Source organism: Elephas maximus, chromosome 8 (assembly GCF_024166365.1).
Source record: "Elephas maximus indicus isolate mEleMax1 chromosome 8, mEleMax1 primary haplotype, whole genome shotgun sequence".
NCBI classification, from domain to species: domain Eukaryota; kingdom Metazoa; phylum Chordata; class Mammalia; order Proboscidea; family Elephantidae; genus Elephas; species Elephas maximus.
In genome coordinates, this window is record NC_064826.1 from 67,899,988 (window position 1) to 67,918,798 (window position 18,811).

The window sequence follows — 18,811 nt, forward strand, 5'->3', positions numbered from 1 at the left end:
TGGAGCTGAAGGGGCTTCCTGACCCAGAATGAGAGAGTTGGGAGGCCTTTGGACAGGAGGCTTCCTGGTGGAGTAGGGTACCTCCAAGCACTTATGGGTGGAGCTAAAGAGCTTTGTAACACTTACCCAAACAGGGTAGAGGCCAGACCGAGAGTGAAGGCCAAGATTAAGGGCCAAAGGCCTAGGGCTGAGAGAGAGGCCTGCCTGTGGGCATGGCCAAGAAGCTGTCCTGATTGAAAAACTATGTCCTGAGTTGTTCCTATTACTTTTAAGTTGATCTCAATCCTGAATTGTAGCCTGTTCCTTCCCTAATAAAGCTCATGAGTATGATCTGTGAGTTCTATATGGCCATTGCAATGAATTACTGAACGCAAAAGAGAAGTAGTGCTGTGGGAGGGACAGCTGGTGTCAGAATTGGTAAAAAGGTTGGAGAGTGGAAATATGTCTGATCTCTGCCTCACAGGAATCAGCTTTGGACTGATGCTGCTGAACTTGATTCTGTCCCCTCTAAAGTTAAGAGGAGGTCTGACACTGGGACATTTTTACGTCAGTAATCTAGTTTACCTGCCCCCTTACCTTCTCATCTTTGTTTTAAAGTGATTGTTGGCCATTTGGTCTCATATGGATGATTTTTAATCTACCATTTTTTTTTTCTTGCTGTTGGGTGCAATTTTACTCTAGGGTAAACTCTTTGATTCGGACCAAATTACTAGTTCAATGAATGTTTATTACTAAGTATGTTTAACTACCACTGTTACCATAAAGCGGGCAGACACCCAGGCAGAGTTACAAATTAATTCATGAAAAGAAAAAGGAGCTAGTCATAATTACATATTCTTTTAAAGTGCAATGAATTTACAGTGGGATAATAAAATGAGATCTGACAAATAACCTGCTGTCCTGCCATATTCTTGAATCCCAGCTGCTTACCATGAATGATGTCAGTATTTATAAAGGTACACAATAAAATGAGTAAACAAGTTGTCATCTCTTTGAAGAAAAAAGTTTATGGTGTTCCTACCTAAAATACTTAATCCTTAATTGCTTAAATATAAAATAGGACAGACCTCATGATCCTAATGTAATTAAAAGAATGCTAATGGTTCACGATTACACTGTCATGTATAATCTCATTGACTGTCTTTAGAGGCAGGCTGGGATAATTTTTCCCAATTTATGGGTAAGGAAATTGAGATTTAGAAAGGTTAAGTGACTTGCCATAGGTCATTCAGCTACTTGATAATAAAACTAGGAGGAGAATTCAAGTCTAAGGGATTCCATTGCTCTATTCACCATATATTACTCCGGGACTGTTGGTGTTCAAATCTCAGTGAAATTCACAATTGATTTCTCTATGATGATACTACAAAATCCTTATATAAGTGTCAGGGATCAAAGATAATACTAGCATTGTACGTTGCCCTTAAAAGTGAAAAACATACATGCTACTTCATTTGATTTTTAATTCATTCAAACAACAAATAATTGAACACTCGCATATGTGGCAGGTAGTGTGTTAGGCTCTATTATACCCAGCTTTATTAGTAATCTATTGCAGGAAATTACCCCAAAACTCAGTGACTTAAACAAGAAACATTTATTATCTTACAGTTTCTGTGGGTCAGGAATTCGGGAGTGACTTAGCTGAGTGGTTCTGGCTCAGGACCTCTCCTGAGGTTGAGGTTGAGGTGTTGACCAGAGATTCAGTCATCTGAAGACTTCATTAGGGCTGGAAGATATCCTTCCAGGATCACTTGCATAGCTGTTGTCAGGAGGCCTCAGTTCCTTACTGGCTGTTGGTTGGAAGCCTCAGTTCTTTACCATGGGGGTCTCTCCATAAGCTGCCTACATGTACTCTGACATGAGGAGCGAGCTTCCTCCAGCAAGCAATCCCAGAAATAGAACAAGATGAAAGCTGGCATCTTTTATAATCTCCATTCCGAAGCCATACTCTATCATTTCTGCCATATTCTATTTGTGAGAAGTAAGTCACCAAATACAGCCCAAACTCAAGAAGAGGGGAATTAAGCTCCACCTTCCCTGGCGGTGTAATAGTTAAGAGCTACATCTGCTAACCAAAAGGTCAGCAGTTCGAATCCACCAGATGCTCCTTGGAAACTCTATGGGGCAGTTCTACTTTGTCCTATAGGGTCGCTATGATTTGCAATCGACTCAATGGCAAGAGGTTGGATTTTTTTTTTTTTTTTTTTGTGGTTTTGAAGGAAGACACCTCAAAAATTTTGTGGATGTATTTTAAAACTGCCAAACCACCAAACAGTTTAATTTTACAGAATTAAATTCAATTTAGTCATTATAAAAGTGATTTGTTAATGTATTTGTAATACTTGGGTATTCTGAGGAAAACTAAATCTCTTAGAGAAGTGGGTTTTTTGTTGTTGTTTACATTTTGTGTCCCCATCTTTATCTCACGCTCTTACAAAATTCTACAGACAGTACTAAATGAATGGTGACCTGACCTATCTTATTGTATCAGTTAGGAATTCCATTCAATTCTTACCACAGAAAACCCCCAAAACAAAGACTTAAATAAGGAGGGGTTTACTTTCCCTCAAGTAACAACCAATTCAGAAGTGGGCAGTGCAGAGCTGATACTGTGGCTCCACTAAGCAATCATGAACCCAGGCACCTTCTGGCTTCCTACACTATTAATTTTATGTGGCTTTTGTTATTATGGTCAAAATATACCTGCTCTACATCCAGTATCACATCTCTGTTCCAGGTAAGAAAAGGCACATGTGCAGGTCAAATGGATAATGGAACATTTCTTCTACAAAGCTTTCCATGAGCCCCTCCTAGGGACACCTGTTTTCATTTCATTGATAGGTCACATAGACTTACAGGAATCTGGGGAAATGAATTTTTACTGGACACACTGTCACGCTTAAAATAGTAAAAGTTCTGCTAGTAAGGACAAATGGATATTGGTTCAGACAACTGGCAGTGTCTACCACCCTACTCCAGGAGCTTTGACATATATTATTAAAACAATAAATACCAGACAGACAACAATATTGTCCAAAGTTTATCTGTTTCAAATGGGAGGATCTGGTCAGTTTTGAGTACCATATATGAAGTATATTTTTCAAAGTAATCACAACTTTCTTTTTTCTAGTTGAGAGCATTGAAGAGTTGGCTGATATTAATGCCAGGAATTAATTCTAGGAATTTGTCCAAGGAGATAATTGCACATTTGGGCAAGGCATATGCATAAGAAAATTCATCAAAGAGTTGTTTGTAATAGTAAAAATTTGGAAAAAAACTGTCAATCCATAGAATAGTGGTTAGATAAATGATGGTACCTCCATTTAATGGACACTACGCAACTTTTCAAATGTTGCTATTTATGGCATACTTTTGAGTAAATAAAGAAATGTTTGTACACAGCAAGATGCAATTTATAAAATATTGTATTTATGTCCTTATGTGTTCTTTATTCTTAGAAAGGTATCTGAAAGAATGTAATAAAATTTTAACCACAGTTAAGGCTAGATTATGGGATTCCCACAAATTGTAAACATCTTCTGTCTTAGTCATCTAGCACTGCTATAACAGAATACCACAAGGGATGGCTTTAACAAAGAATAATTTATTCTCTCATAGTCTAGTAGGCTACAAATCCAAATTCAGGGCATCAGCTCCATGGGAACTCTATCTTTATCTGTTGGCTCTGGAGGAAGGTTCTTGTCATCAATCTTCCCCTGGTCACGGAGCTTCTCAGGCATAGGGACCCAGGATCCAAAGGATGTGCTCTGCTGCCAGTGCTGCTTTCTTGGTGGAATGTGGTCTCCCTGTCTTTCTACTTGCTTCTCTCTTTTATATCTCAAAAGACATTGGTTTAAGACACTATCTAATCTTGTAGATCTCATCAATGTAACCACCAGTAATTCATCTCATTACATCATAGTGATAGGATTCACAACACATAGGGAAATCACATCAGATGACAAAATGGTAGACATTCATACAATACTGGGAATCATGTCCTAGCCAAGCTGACAGATATTCTTGGGGACACAATTCAATCTATGACATTCCACCCTTTGGCCCCCCAAAATTCATGTCCTTGCCACATATAAAACATATTCATCCCATCGTATCATAGCAGAAGTCTTAAATCAACTCCAAGTCCAAAATCCAAAAACTCTTCTTCATCTGTGAAATCTAGAATACAAGTTATCAGCTTCCAAAGTACAATGGCAGAACAGGCACAAGCTGGACATTTCCATTACAAATGGTAGAAATGGGAGGGAAAGAAGGCATAACAAGCACCAATCAAGTCAGCAGAACACACTACATTAGCCCTCAAGGCTTTGCAAATAATCCTCTGTTCTCTGAGAGAGTTCACACAATGGCCTCGCCCTCCAGACTCTAGGTGTTGGCCACACTCTCTGGATTCTGAGTGGAGGTCCCTGGCCCTGGGCTTCAGTTCCACCTGGAACAGCAACTCTGCTCCCTCACCTTTAGGGACACCATTCTCCTAGTCCATCTGAGTGGTGACTCCATCCTTAGAAACACCAGAGGCCATAGCTCCACCCTTTGAAACCCCATAGGTTGAGGCCACACCTTTTGAGACTGAAGCGGCTTCTGCATCCTGGTTTCTTGGTCTCTTGACCCCTGGGCATCATGCCTGCATCTGCCCTGCTGGGGCAAGTGTTCCAAAGCTCTGCAGCTCCACCAGTAAGTGCCTGGAGGCACCCCACTCTGCCAGGAGCTTTGACCACAAGGCACTCAGCTCTCTTGCTCTGTGGGTCAGCAAGCCTAGCTCCACTAATCAGTGCCCAGAGGCATCCCACTCCACCAGGAAGCCTCCTGTGGAAAGACACTCAGCTCTTGCACTCCGTGGGTCAGTTCCAGCGCCATGTCACACTGTTCTCCTGGTTTTGCTGCTGCCGGTCCTCTGCTGCTGTTTCTCACCATCTGTGCCTTCTCTAGTGTTAACAGTTCTCCTCACTTCCTTCTGAGTCTTCTATCCATTCAGTTTCAAAACCGCTTCCACATTTTAGGTACCTGTTAGAGCAGTATCCCACTCCCGGTACCAAATTCTGTCTTAGTCATCTAGTGCTGCTTTAACAGAAATACCACAAGTGGATGGCTTTAACAAAAAGAAATTTATTTCCTCATAGGAAATGAGGTAAGTCTAAATTCAAAGCATCAGCTCCAGGGGAAGGCTTTCTCTCTCTGTTGGCTCTGGAGGAAGGTCCTTCTCATCAATCTTCCCCTGGACTAGGAACTTCTCTGCACAGGAACCCCGGGTCCAAAGGCCTTGCTCTGTTCCTGGCACTGCTTTCTTGGTGGTATGAGGTCCCCATGTCTCTCTGCTTATTTCTCGCTTTTACATCTCAAAAGAGATTTGCTTAAGACACTATCGAATCTTATAGTTCTTACTAATATAACTGCCACCAATCTATCTCATTACATCATAGTGACAGGATTTACAACATACAGGGAAATCACATCAGATAACAAAATGGTAGACAATTATACAATACTGGGAATCATGTCCTAGCCAAGTTGACAGATATTTTTGAGAGACATGATTTAATCCATGACATCTTCCTTGCATATTTGCATTTTGAATTTGTCTGAATATGTATATACCATTTTTATAAAAACAATGGCTATTTTCAAAAAATAACAACCAAAATAAAGTGGATGATTTGATCCGGTACTGTTCATATCAACATTCTTTCTTACCCGAAATTTTCCTAGGCATAAAACCTTGAAAGGATTTCTTAACTTTTACTAGAAAAATGTTATTCCTTGTTCATTATACCTTTCAATAAAGTTAAAATGTGATAGAGTCCCAGTTTTTTTGTTTTGTTTTGCATTCTGTTTGGAGCACTGTAATCTTTGGGAAGGTATTATTTTTTTTTTTCTTAATTGTGCATTAGGTGAAAGTTCACAGAGCAAATTAGTTTCCCATTCGATAGTTTCCACATAAAGTGTTTCGTGACCTTGATTTCATTCCCCACAATGTGTCAGCACTCTCCCCATTTCCGCCCTGGGTTCCCTATTTTCTTTCATCCTCATTTTCTATCCCCTCCTGCCTTCTAATCTATGTTTTTTGGCAGATGATACCTTTTGATAATGCCTTTATGATTGATTGTCCTAAGGAGTATGTGGAAACCCTGGTGGTGTAGTGGTTAAGAGCTACGGCTGCTAACCAAAAGGCTGGCAGTTCGAATCCACCAGACGCTCCTTGGAAACTCTATGGGGAAGTTCTACTCTGTCCTATAGGGTCACTATGAGTCGGAATCGACTTGACAGCAGTGGGTTTTGGGGTTTAAGGAGTATGTTCCTCTTTTAGGTGTTATCGTTTAACACGTGTGCTTGTCTACTGTTTGGCTGGGAGGTGGTCTTCAGTTCCAGGTCAGAAAGGTATCTTAGGGCCATAGTCCCAGGGGTTCCTCCAGTCTCTGTCTGGTCTTTTTTGTGAATCTGATTTTTTGTTCTACAATTTTCTCCTGCTCTGCCCAGGACTTGTGATCCCAGTCAGAGCAGCTGGTAGTGGTAGCCGGGTACCATCTAGTACTTCTGATCTCAGGGTCATGTACACTGTGGTTCATGTGGTCCGTTGGTCCTCTGGACTAATTGCTCTCTTTAGTTTTTGGTTTTCTTCACTCTCCTTTGCTGTGTATAAGAAGAGACTAATCGTTGTATCTTAGATGGCCGCTCTCAATCTTTTAAGACCCCAGACGCCACTCAACAAAGTAAAATGCAGAACATTGTCTTTATGTACTATGTTGTGCCAATGGACATAACTGTCTCCCAAGTCAGAAAGAGTACTCTTTAATCCCTGGGTGGTACAAACGGTTAACACGTTTGGCTGCTAACCGAAAGGTTGGAGGTTTGAGTCTACCCAGAAGCACCTTGGAAGAAAGGCCTGGAGATCTACTTCTGAAAAATCAGCTATTGAAAACTCTATGAAGCACAGTCCTACTCTGACACATACAGGGTCATCATGAGCAACTGGTTTAACTGTTGAAAGGGAAGGGGTTGAGCCTGAGCAATAACTGTAAACAAGTTGGGGAAGAGAGAAGAGGATGGAGGTAAGGATGTAAGGGGAGAAGTCTCCAGGTGTGGGCTATGGAAAGAGTACTAACCTGGGGAATCAGGCTATCTGCACTTCTATGATGACATCGGTTTAATTCTGGACTTCAGTTTTCTCATCTGAAAAATTAGAGGTTTGGATTAGAATCACTAGACATGCCTTAAGTTTTAAAATTCTTTTGGATCTATTGATGGAGCGTTCTGGCAAACTATAGGAGAGTGGAACCTAGGCATATTAAACGGAAAGTAATAAACTAAAGTAAATTGTTTATTATTTCTCCGAGGCATACTGTTAAGAAACTTGTCAGTTATACAGCTAATGAGGTGGAGGGACCAGGATTCCAGCCCAAGAAGTCTTATTTCAGAGCCCACATTCTCTTAATCCCCATGTTATAGGCCACTAAAGAACTGCCTGAAGAGGGCATGTAAAGGAAGCGGGGTAACTTTCGTATCATCGCTTCGCCTTGCAGATGGTTAATGGCCACAGGGTCTAGACCTTCTTTCACCTTCTGACTTCAGTAGGGTTACCTCAATAGGCTGCAGCTCTATTCCAAAAGCAGCTTCCGGATTCACAGCCCTTTTGGCAGCGAAAAGGGAGATGAGTTTTGCAAAGCCTGAGGAACCTCTTCCTGCCATTGCCTGGAGTGCTGACAGAACCGAAAAACCACGTGTGCCTACAGGGGGTTTGTGGTATCACTACCTGGGTTTTCAACCCTTCCTGGTTCACTCCTGTGGTTACCGTACATCCGTTTGCATACCTTATCTCGGTGTATTTCCTTTCAATACGGCTAGGGAGAGGCTGAGTAATGAGAGGACGGGGAGAGAACACACAAAAAATGGACGGGTTAAAAGCAGGCTAGAGGCCAGGACTCCTGCAGGGTTAGACCCTGTCCCCCAAAGGTCCTTTAGGCATCCCAGCCTCAGTTCCCGTGGCTTCTCTACAATTAAAAAAAAAAAACACCGTTGCTGTCTCCTACAGCGGAATCACAAAGGTGGAGACCGGAAGAGAGAAGCCACAAGAGGGTTGCGTCCAAACCTATTGCTCTTAGAAGACCCCGACTTCCCAGGCCCCTTCGCAGAAAGGCGGAGCGTGAGCTCGGTGGCCAATGCCCGCGTCCGCACGTCGCCGTAGCCCCGCCTCCCCCTGCCCCCACCCGCTCCGCCCTCCCCTAAGGCGAGTGCGGCGGCGGCGACGTCGGCGCTAGGAGACCCTGGGCGGCGGCTGCGCCGTAGGCGGGCCGTGGCCTGGACGCGCTGCCGGGAGGGGCGGATCGAGCGGGCGGGAGCGCGCGCAGGGCCCGTCTCGGCCGCAGCCGCCGTAGCTGCCACTGCCCCGGTATGTTCTGGGCGGCAGCGGGCGGTCTCGGCTAGCGGCCCGAGTACCTCTGCGGCTGCCGAGAGGAGCGACGGTCGCCGGCCCCGTGCCGTCCCTCTCTCCGCCCCAGGAGGGATGAGAGGGAGCCCCCGCTGATGTCAGGTACGGCCGGCGGAGGCGCCCTCAGACTGCGGGTCCAAGGTCTTGGCTCCCCTCGCCCTCCCTCTTTCGAGTGTGTACGTGTATTGAGGGTGCGTGGGGAGCGTGGAAGGTGGAACCAAACCCCTGGCCTCGCCAAACAGGTGTCCCAGGTCGGGGCCGGGGCGAAGGGGCGTCCGGGCTCTTGACCGAGGCGCGGGGCACTTCCTGCTCCCGGCGCCTCAGGGAGCTGCGGTAGGGGCCGCGTGGTCACGAGCCGCTATTTGTTGACATGTAGCCGCCTCCTTGTCGTGGGTCCTGTCTGCCTGCCCTCGTGCGCTGGCGTTGGGTAGCGGCGGTGAGGCGCGGGCTGCGCTGCGGGATCCCGGCTGGACCACTTAGCGGTCCTGCCGCGCCGCGCCCCCACCGCGCTTCCTCCCGGGCCTCCTCCTGACCTGCGGGGCCGGCCGGACTCGGCGCTCCTGCCTGAGGCACCTTCCCGAGAGCCGCGGGGCTGCCGCGCCGCCCGAGCGCCCAGCGAGCGGGAGCCTTCCAGAAGTGCCCGGGGACTTGCTTCGGGCGTGCTTGGATCATCAGGTTTGTCTGGCGCTTTTTTTTTTTTCTTTTTCCCTAAGTTTCTTTTCTGCTGGTAGAGTGAATGAGCCAGGTGTGTCAGGGCACTTGCTGCTTGAAAGAAGGAGTTTTCTTTCGTCACACATCTTTTCTCACCTCCTCCCCCCCACCCCCAAGCAAAATGTGATGGCATTAGTAGGTGCTCACAAGTTGTCCATATAGCTTTGAATTCGGGTAAAGTGTATGCTTTTAGAAGCTAACCATTTAGGAGAGGATTTGTTCTTCCTTCTATGAGTCGGAATCGACAACTGCAACGGCCTTGGTTTGGGTTAGCCCTTGCCCTCCCCCCTTGTTATTTTAGAAAGGCGGGGGGAGGGCGGGGAGCATACATTCGGGAAAAGTTGACCAAATTTATAATCTAGTTCTCTAAATTTATTATAAATATTGCGGTATTTCCTTTGAATACTTTTAAGATTGAAAAGTATTATGCTAACCATCAATTGATTTCATTATGAATTAGTTACAAAGTCAGAACTTTAATGCATTAGAGGAGATAATTAGGCCAGTGTGTAAGACAGAACTATGTTCACTTACTAAAAATTGGGCATAGAACATAAAGAGATCTGTCTGGTGCTAAGAAAAAGTGTTGTGCATAATTTCATGTTGTTTGGTTCTGGTGTAAGCTTAGACAGTTGGAATATCAGTTTTTAGAAATTAGATGACAGCTTTCCACTTCTTTATCAGATAGATGTTAAAGTAAGCCTTATACACCTGATACTGTGAGTACTAAGTATTGTACATAGTAAACTATTCTTGTTTTATTCCTACCAGCTTTAGTATCTTGATGTACAGTGTAAGTGAATATAAAGTTCCAAGTTACCAAACGGTTAACTATTTTCACCGTATGTTAAGTAAAACAGTGATTTAGTAAAGAAAGTATGAGTCATTTAAAATTCTTCATAGGAAAATGGTATGATTTTATAGCACCAGTAGCAAGCTATTAAATGTCTGTCTTAAATTTGCCTGAAATTTGTGTTTTTCTGTATCTTTTTACTTAAGACTCAGCATTTTAAAATATTCTGTGGTTACTACCCATTTAGAGATGGTTGTGCTCTTTTTTTTTTCTCCCAGACTACCAGTCTATATTTTTTAGTAAATTTAATATCCAGAAATTCTTAGAATTTTATCACAGACTTACTCAGGAGTACATATGTGGTGTAATGGTTAAGTGCTAGGGCTGCTAACCAAATGGTTGGCAGTTCGAATCTGCCAGGCCCTCCTTGGAACCTCTATGGGGCAGTTCTACCCTGTCCTATAGGGTCACTATGAGTCGGAAAAATTCGACGGCACTGGGTGTTCGGGTTATAACTAATTTATGTTTACTTAGTCATAGAAATAGAAATATAAAAGTGTGTCACTGAGTATATCTTATCTCCTATTTGTGTATTTGTTTGTGCTCACTAAGGTAAAGATTGCATTTTACAGTTTATAAACTTTATAAATCACAGTAATTTAAAGTAGAGTTTGTGTGGTGAAATCACTGATTGAATTCCTTGTGACAGACCAGCTATAAATAAATACCAAATAGAAAATGGGCAACTCACTACTGAAATACACTTCTGATGCCCTTAAAATTTGAAACTTTCCAATACAGCCGTCTTACTTTTAAAAGATTTGTTGAGATTTGAGTAAAGAGGCTGATATATAACTATAGCAAGGATGAAAGAAAGGTATAGCAAGATTCTTTTTACCCAAAGTTCAGTAGTATCAAGGTCATTCTTTTAAAAGAAGGGGAAAACAGAAGAGTTGTTCCATAAAAAGGGAAGTTAGCATTTTACCTTAAAATCTGGTTTGAGAAGAACCTAATGTGTATTTAAAATACTAATTTTTTACTTTGGAACTAATTCAAATAACTGAGGAAAGAATAGATGCCAAAATCTGTAATGTGTGAAAATAGGAAGTGTCTCTTTGACAAGAAAATATAAAGAAGCTTGTATTTGTGAGTCAGGGAAACCCATAAGAAGCCAAAAAGAAAATCTGAATAAATAACACCTGTAGCATGGGCTGCCTTGTACATTGTTGGAGGACAGGGAGAGTGATTAGTAAATTGCGGAGATTCTGAAACAGGAAATTTGATTAGTGCACAATGAAAGCTGTATATTAAAACACATTTAAACTGATGGAAGCTGAATAATAAACCAAACCCAGCCCAGTGCCATTGAGTCGATTCCAACTCATAGCGACCCTATAGGACAGAGTAGAACTGCCTCATAGAGTTTCCAAGGAGTGCCTGGCAGATTTGAACTGCCTACCCTTTGGTTAGCAGCCGTAGCACTTAACCACTATGCCACCGGGGTTACGGCTGAATAATAGGCAGATTTAAAAATTATATACAATTTGGGGTGGTTATTTGCATACTTAGTCATATAATTTAATTTATCCTATAGCAAACTCATTGCCATCAAGTTGATTCTGACTCATAATGACCCTATAGGACAGAGTAGAACTACCCCATAGGGTTTCCAAGGCTGTAAATCTTTATGGAAGCAGACTGCCACATCTTTGTCATACAGAGCAGCTGGTGGATTCGAACTGCGGACCTTTCGGTTAGTAGCTGAGTGCTTAATCATTGTGTCACCAGGGCTCTTTTTATCTTATAAAAACCCATTGCCCTCGAGTCGATTCGGACTCATCACTACCCTATAGCACAGAGTAGAATGGCCCATAGGGTTTCCAAGGAGCACTTGGTGGGTTCGAACCACCAACCTCTTGGTTAGCAGCCGTAGCTCTTAGCCACTACCTCTCAGCCTCTACGCCACCAGGGTTAGTGTTCAGTAAATGTTTAAGCGTAGGGTATAGTGGGAACAGAGTTGGGTAATTCTAAATTCATTCTTATATATGAGTGCTTATTATGTACCAGGCATTAGTGACATAGCAGTAAACAGAAGGACAGAAATGTCTACATGACATTTACATTCTACAGCACTGGTTCCCAAAATGTGACCTCTGGATCCACACTATCACCATCACCTGGGAACCTGTTAGAAATGCAAATTTTCATGCTCTGGAAACTATTTTAACAGGACTTCGAGGTGATTCTGATACAGACTCAGGCTTGAGAACCACTGATCAAGATGGAGAAGAGAAACAATAAATTAGATGAATGAGTAAAATTTGTGATATATTAAATGTTGATAAGCGCTGTAGAGTAGACCCCCAAGAAGTAGAAACTTGAAGGAGTTAGAGGGTGAGCCTTGTGAGTATCTGGTTGAGATGTATTCCCAATAGAGAACAGCAAGGACTCCAGAGCTAGAACACAGGAAGGAAAGCAGATAGTGTTAGCTTTTATCCTGTAAAAGTGCTGCTATTCATTCATTTTTTACCTACAGAAACACCAAACACTCTACTAGGAGGAGAAATCAGAACAAAAGGGGTGAGGGTAGGACAACAGATTGTGTGAAAGTCATCTCAAGGTTTTAGATTTCTCCTTGAGTGAGATGGGAAGGCACCAAACGGTTTTGAGCAAATGATCTAAGCTTTAAAAGGAAGGATTACTTTAGTTACTTGTCAGAACAGAAGAAGGAAAGTGTTTTTTTCTTCTCACTCTAGTTACCTGAGTCACTCAGTTTCTCTCCGCAAAGGCAACAGGTGTTAAAATTAGTCTTTATGGATTCTTCTATAAATTAATTTCAACAGGTTAAGGGAGTGGTTCTCAGCCAGGTCCATTTAGCCCTCAGGGGACATTTGGCCCTGTGGTGCAACAGTTTAAGTGCTTAGCTGCTAACTGAAAGGTCTAAGGTTCAAACCCACCAGCTGCTCCATGGGAGAAAGATGAGGCAGTCTGCTTCCGTAAAAGTTATTATTGTTGTTGTTAGGTGCCATTGAGTCGGTTTCAACTCATAGCGACCATATGCACAACAGAACAAAACAATGCCAGTCTTGCACCACTCTCAGAGTCATTGCTGTGTTTGAGCCCATTATTGCAGCCACCGTGTCACTGAGGGTCTTCCTCTTTTTCGCTGACCCTCAACCAGGTGTGATGCCCTTCTCCGGTGATTGATCCCTTTTGATAACATGTCCAAAGTACGTGAGATGAAGTCTCCCCAGCCTTGCTTCTAAGGAACATTCTGGCTGTACTTCTTCCAAGACAGATTTGTTCCTTCTGGCAGTCCATGGTATATTCAATATTCTTCACCAACTCCATAATTCAAATGCGTCAATTCTTCTTTGAGTCTTTTTTATTCATTGTCTAGTTTTTACACGCAAATGAGGTGATCAGAAATATCATGGCTTGGGTCAGGTGCACCTTACTCCTCAAGGTGACATCTTTGCTTTTTAACACTTGAAAGAGGTTTTTTGCAGCAGATTTGCCCAGTGCAATACATCATTTGATTTCTTGACTGCTGCCTCCTTGGATGTCGATTGTGGATCCTAGTAATATGAAATCCTTGACAGCTTTGGTATCTTTGCTGTTTATCATGATGTTGCTTATCGGTCCAGTTGTGAGGATTTTTGTTTTCTTTATGTTAAGGTGTAATCCATACTGAAGGCTGTAGTCTTTGATCTTCATCAGTAAGTGCTTCAAGTCCTCTTTACTTTCAGCAAGCAAGGTTGTGTCATCCATATCGCAAGTTGTTAATGTGTCTTCCTCTAATCCTGATCACTCATTCTTCATATAGTCTGACTTCTCACATTGTTTGCTCACCATAGAGATTGAATAAGTGTGGTGAAAAGATACAATCTTGATGCACACCTTTCCTAATTTTTAACCATGCCTTATCCCCTTGTTCTGTTCAAACACCTGCCTCTTGGTCTATGTATGGGTTCCTCATGATTAAATATTCTGGAATTCCCATTCTTGGCAGTGTTATTCATAATTTGTTATGATCTACACACTCGAATGCCTTTGCATAGTCAGTAAAACACAGGTAAATATCTTTATGGTATTCTCTGCTTTCAGCCAAGATCCTTCTGACGTCAGCAATGATATCCCTCATTCCATGTCCTCTTCTGAATCTGGCGTGAATTTCTGGCTGTTCCCTGTCGATGTACTGCTGCAACTGTTTTTGAATTATCTTAAGCAAAATTTTACTTGCATGTGATATGAATGATTTCTGCATTCTGTTGCATCACCTTTCTTTGGAATGACACAGATATGGATTTCTTCCCTTAGGTTGGCCGGGTAGCAGTCTTCCAAATTTCTTGGCATAGACAAGTGAATACTTCAGCATTGTGTCCGTTTGTTGAAACATCTCAGTTGGTATTCCATCAGTTTCTGGAGCCTTGTTTTTTTGCCAATGCCTTCAGTGCAGTTGGACTTCTTCCTTCAGCACCATCAGTTCTTGATCCTGAAATGGTTGAACGACAACCAATTCTTTTTGGGACAGTGATTCTGTATATTACTTCCGTCTTCTTGGTATAAGATAAATTATATGGCTAAGCATGCAATAACCACAATAAATTGTGTGTAACTTCAAATCTGTAATTCGTAGAAATTACAGCCTTGGAATCCCTGTGGGGCGATTCTACTCTGTCCTATACGGTCATTATGGGTCGGAATCGACTCGACAGCAGTGGGTTGTTGGGTAGAGGCCAGGGATGCTGCTAAACATCTAACAATGAATAGGACAGTACCCACAAAAAAGAATTATCCCGCCAAAAATGTCAGTAGTGCCTAGGTTGAAAACTGTAGGTTAATGGGACTTACAAAGGTTGGGGCATAGAGGGCAAAGGGAAGAGGGTGTTGTAGATAAGAGAAGACAATAGGAATAGAGGAGCCAACTGTATTGGAATGTTTAGGGAACTACAGATAGTTCAGTGTTCCCAAAGCATAAATTATTAGGTAGGGAATAGCAAAAGATGAGGCTTGAAACCTGGACTGAGTCCAGTTCAAAGAGAGCATTTATATATCATGTTAATTAAAGATGCTTCATTTTTGTCTTGTAGGTAATGGGGACCCATGGAGGGATTTATAGGGTGACATAGTCAGCTTTTAATTTTAGTTAGGTCATTCTGGTGACAGATGGGAATGAGTTGAGGAGAGACAGCGCTTGAGGCAGGGAGACAGGTTATGTATTGCAGAAGCCTAGGGAAGAGATACGGGTCTGAAGTAGGACAAGTAGTAGAAATGGAGAGGAAAGAATGATTAAACAAATATTTAGGTTATATAATTGGCAAGATTTGGTAATTGGATATTGGATGAGGGTAAGGAGAGAATCAAGGACATTTCTCTAACTTGTAGCTTAGATAATCATATGGCTCCAGTTGGAATGGGAATCCATTGGTGGGTAATTTAGATGATTACCAGTAACTTAGATAAGGTGAACAGGTTTAAGGGTTTAAGATAATGATTCACTTTTGGACACATTGAATTTGAGGTCCCTATGGTTCTCCGTTTTTTTTTTATGGTTCTCCATTGGAGAGAGATGTGGCAGTCTGCTTCCATAAAGATTTACACCCATGGAAACCCTATGGGGCAGTTCGTTCTATCCTGTAGGCTCACTGTGAGTCAGAATAGATTCAGCAGCAACAGATTTGGATTTTTTGGTTTTATGGTCCAGGTGGAAATGTTTAGTAGGCATTTGTATATAAGTCTGAAACTTGGAGTAATGGAAGGAATCAAAAGTTAAGTACTATTAGAAATATTTTCCTATATGGAAGGAATTAGCTACCAGTATAACTGAAAGGTCCCTGGGTAGTGCAAATGGTTAACGTACTCAGCTGTTAAATGAAAGGTTGGAAGTTGGAGTCCACCCAGAGGTACCTCAGAAGAAAGGCCTGTGATCTACTTCCAAAATGTCAGCCATTGAAAACCCTGTGGAGCACAGTTCTACTCTGACACACATGGGGTCACCATGAGTAGGAAAACTCAGCTGCAGCTGGTTATAATTAAAAGTTATTACCTTTTACTCTTGCTATGTATATCGTTTTATTATTTTATATCCTGCTAATTTTTTTTTTTTCTTACAGAAATACAGTTTCGGGAAATGGCCTCTAAATCTTGGCTGAATTTTTTAACATTCCTCTGTGGATCAGCAATAGGATTTTTTTTATGTTCTCAGCTATTTAGTATTTTGTTGGGAGAACAGGGGGACATCCAGCCTAATATTCTTCATAATGATCCCCATGCTAGACATTCAGATGATAACGGACATAATCATCTAGAAGGGCAGATGAACTTCAATGCAGATGCCAGCCAACATACAGGTATCATTTACTTTATTAAGGAGTACATATAAATAGGATTTCAGTCTATGAAAGTATTAGGAGAATTGAGAAATTTTATTTGAATTTTGTGATATAACTGTATTTGTTTAATAGAGAAAACGAGCTCTATTCCAGATAAAACCTAGTGCCGTCGAGTCGATTCCGACTCATAGCAGTAAATTACAATAATTCTTGGTTTGCTTCAGAGGGAGGAAACTGCTAAAACCCAGATTCATTTAGGGAGTAAGACGTTCATTTTAAAATTATTTTTAAGTGGTAACAGTTCAGGAACTGTAATTTGGGGAAAGAAACAACTTTTCAGATTAGATTTGTTTCTGAAAATTGTTCTTTAGGTCTTATTTGTTTTTCATGGTTTATATCTGTGTCTCACTTTTGCTATTGTCTTGTTTTGGCTTAGTCTTGTTTTCTTGGAGACACTCAAGAAGTACATAAATCTCAATTTATATTTTTATCAGTAGCTAATATAATCAGTCTTATCCTTTTGAGAGGCATGAAGAACTAGGGAAGTAGAAAGCTGAGGATGTGTTACAAAGGTTCCATTTTCCCTGGCGTCCTATCTCTAACCAGATTTTCTCAATTGAATCCACTTAGTGCCCCTTAAATGTTGGTTTTCTCTCAAGCTTCTTTGCCTACCAATCAACTCCATTTGTCTCTAAATTCTAACAGTTCTGCTTTACCATTTCAAGTCTTTGTCCTCTCAAGCCACACTGCATTTCCCCTAATTCAGACCTGCAACTACACCCATGTATCTGTACTCAGCCAAACTTCACCATGCCTTTTGTCCTTTCCTCTGGTAAGTGTCTGCTCATTCAAAGACCTACGTTCCCCTTTATCTCTTATTTTTCCTAGCATCCCTTGATGTCTCATTTCTCTTTTCTACCCAAGCCTCCATCCCTCTGTTCTATAGGATTGGTCAGTTACCACTTTCTTTTTCCTCAGTGCATTGAACCAAGGTACATTCCTCTTTTATACAATATCTTCGTATTTGGCAATTATTGGTTTGCACATCAGGCTTCTCCACTAGACTGTGAATTCCTCTGTGGTAGGAAGTATGTCTTATTCTTTCATCTTCAGTGTCAGCGCCTGCTTAGTACAAAGTAAGTGATGATTGAATAATTGAAAGAATGAGAGGGAGTTTTCTCCAGACCCTGGAAGTGAGGTTAAAACTATCTTGCTCTAAGTGAAACAGATTGAGGATTCCTGCATCCACCGTTTTCCATGTCCATCCAGGGGTGTGTATATGTGTATAGCTAGGAGAATGGGTTTCTGAAGTATGTAGGCTGTGAATACTCTCTGACTAAGAACAGGATAATTTGACTTCTTTTGTCCTTTTGTAGTGTGGATTTTTTTGGTGTGGAGTTTTGGTATTCTGAGGGACCTGAAAATATTTTCATGCCCTGCCCAACCTTTCCTTTTTCTCCATCTCAATTAGTTAACTAGAAATTTTGTTGTACTTCACTGAGTGACATTAACTGTAAGGGTGTGGTGCTTCCTCAAGATAACTCCCTAGAGAATTGCTTCTCAAAGTGTGGTCTGCAGACTGTGCTGATCCACACCTGGTTACAGGTCCATGACAAAATAAATGTGGAAATTGAGAGGAAGTATTTAGAAACTTTTGTGTTAATTTGACAGAGTAATTTTGTCTGAATCTATGAATTACTACAGAGTTTTGTATTTCTTTCTTAAACTTTATCCCAGTAATTCTTTTTTATTGTACGCTACGGAAGTATAGGTTTCCAAGAAATAAGTGGTCCTTCAGCACAGATAGTTTGAGAAGCACTGGTCTAGAGTCTCATAGTTGGACTCCTCCTCTTGACCAGTGCTACTCAAAGTGTAGTCCTAGGCCTGACAGCCTGTGAATTGTTACCTATCTGCACCCAGATAAGGAGTTTACACCAAGATGTAAATCAGTTAAGGCTCTAAACTGATGTTTTAGTTAAGTGAATTTTTTCAAATAGTAAGACTTTCTTAAAGCAGTACTGTGTTGTTTCATCTTCTGACATAAGCTTCTTATTTCTTTGCAAACTGGTACTTTGAATAACACTGTTCTAGACAGTCTTGGAAGTGCTACTTCTAACCTATGTTCTCTTTCTGATTGGTGGATTTGTATTTTGAAATCAGGTATGTTACTATCAAAAGTAATCTTAACCTTGCCTTAACTGTTCTTCAAGTTGGGGTAGTTACAAAAACTTTTAAGACCATCTCAGGGTACTTATAGAAAATTCATCAGCTCTTGTGAACTCCAGAATAATGAAATAGATAACAAGTGCCACGTAAGCAACATGTCTTTCCTGTCCTTCAGAAGCTCATTCAGAGCGGTGAGAAGTTCTTGTCGATGTACTGTTGAGAGCCAGCTGAGACTTTCTTTGTAGCGTGGGGTGGAAAGCAGAGGCTATTTAAGGCGATGCTTAAGGTGCGCACAAATCACCGAGGGAACGCGGCTGAATGCAGATTATGCTCCAGTAAGTCTGGAGTGGGCCCGAGAGT

The 18,811-nt window shown here is 41.7% G+C and overlaps 2 protein-coding genes across 4 annotated transcripts in view; one reads left to right on the forward strand and one right to left on the reverse strand.

Moving 5' to 3' along the window:
- ASNS (asparagine synthetase (glutamine-hydrolyzing)) overlaps positions 1 to 8,001 on the reverse strand; it is a 166,951-nt gene extending 158,950 nt beyond the window's left edge. Inside the window, exons 1-2 of the mRNA XM_049893304.1 lie at positions 7,830 to 8,001; positions 7,125 to 7,191 (exon numbers count right to left, since the gene is read on the reverse strand). The gene's annotated coding sequence lies outside the window, so the exon portion shown is untranslated. The remainder of the gene's footprint in view (positions 1 to 7,124; positions 7,192 to 7,829) is intronic.
- A 295-nt stretch (positions 8,002 to 8,296) lies between these two features.
- Positions 8,297 to 18,811, forward strand: part of C1GALT1 (core 1 synthase, glycoprotein-N-acetylgalactosamine 3-beta-galactosyltransferase 1) — a 31,181-nt gene continuing 20,666 nt past the window's right edge. The window contains exons 1-3 of one of the 3 annotated variants that reach the window (XM_049893322.1): positions 8,297 to 8,548; positions 8,823 to 9,121; positions 16,067 to 16,303. In XM_049893322.1, the coding sequence (XP_049749279.1) occupies positions 16,084 to 16,303 (220 nt within the window). In that variant the 5' untranslated portion in view covers positions 8,297 to 8,548; positions 8,823 to 9,121; positions 16,067 to 16,083. Of the gene's footprint in view, positions 9,122 to 16,066; positions 16,304 to 18,811 lie in introns of all 3 variants that reach the window. The other 2 variants (XM_049893320.1, XM_049893319.1) reach the window with 2 other exon arrangements.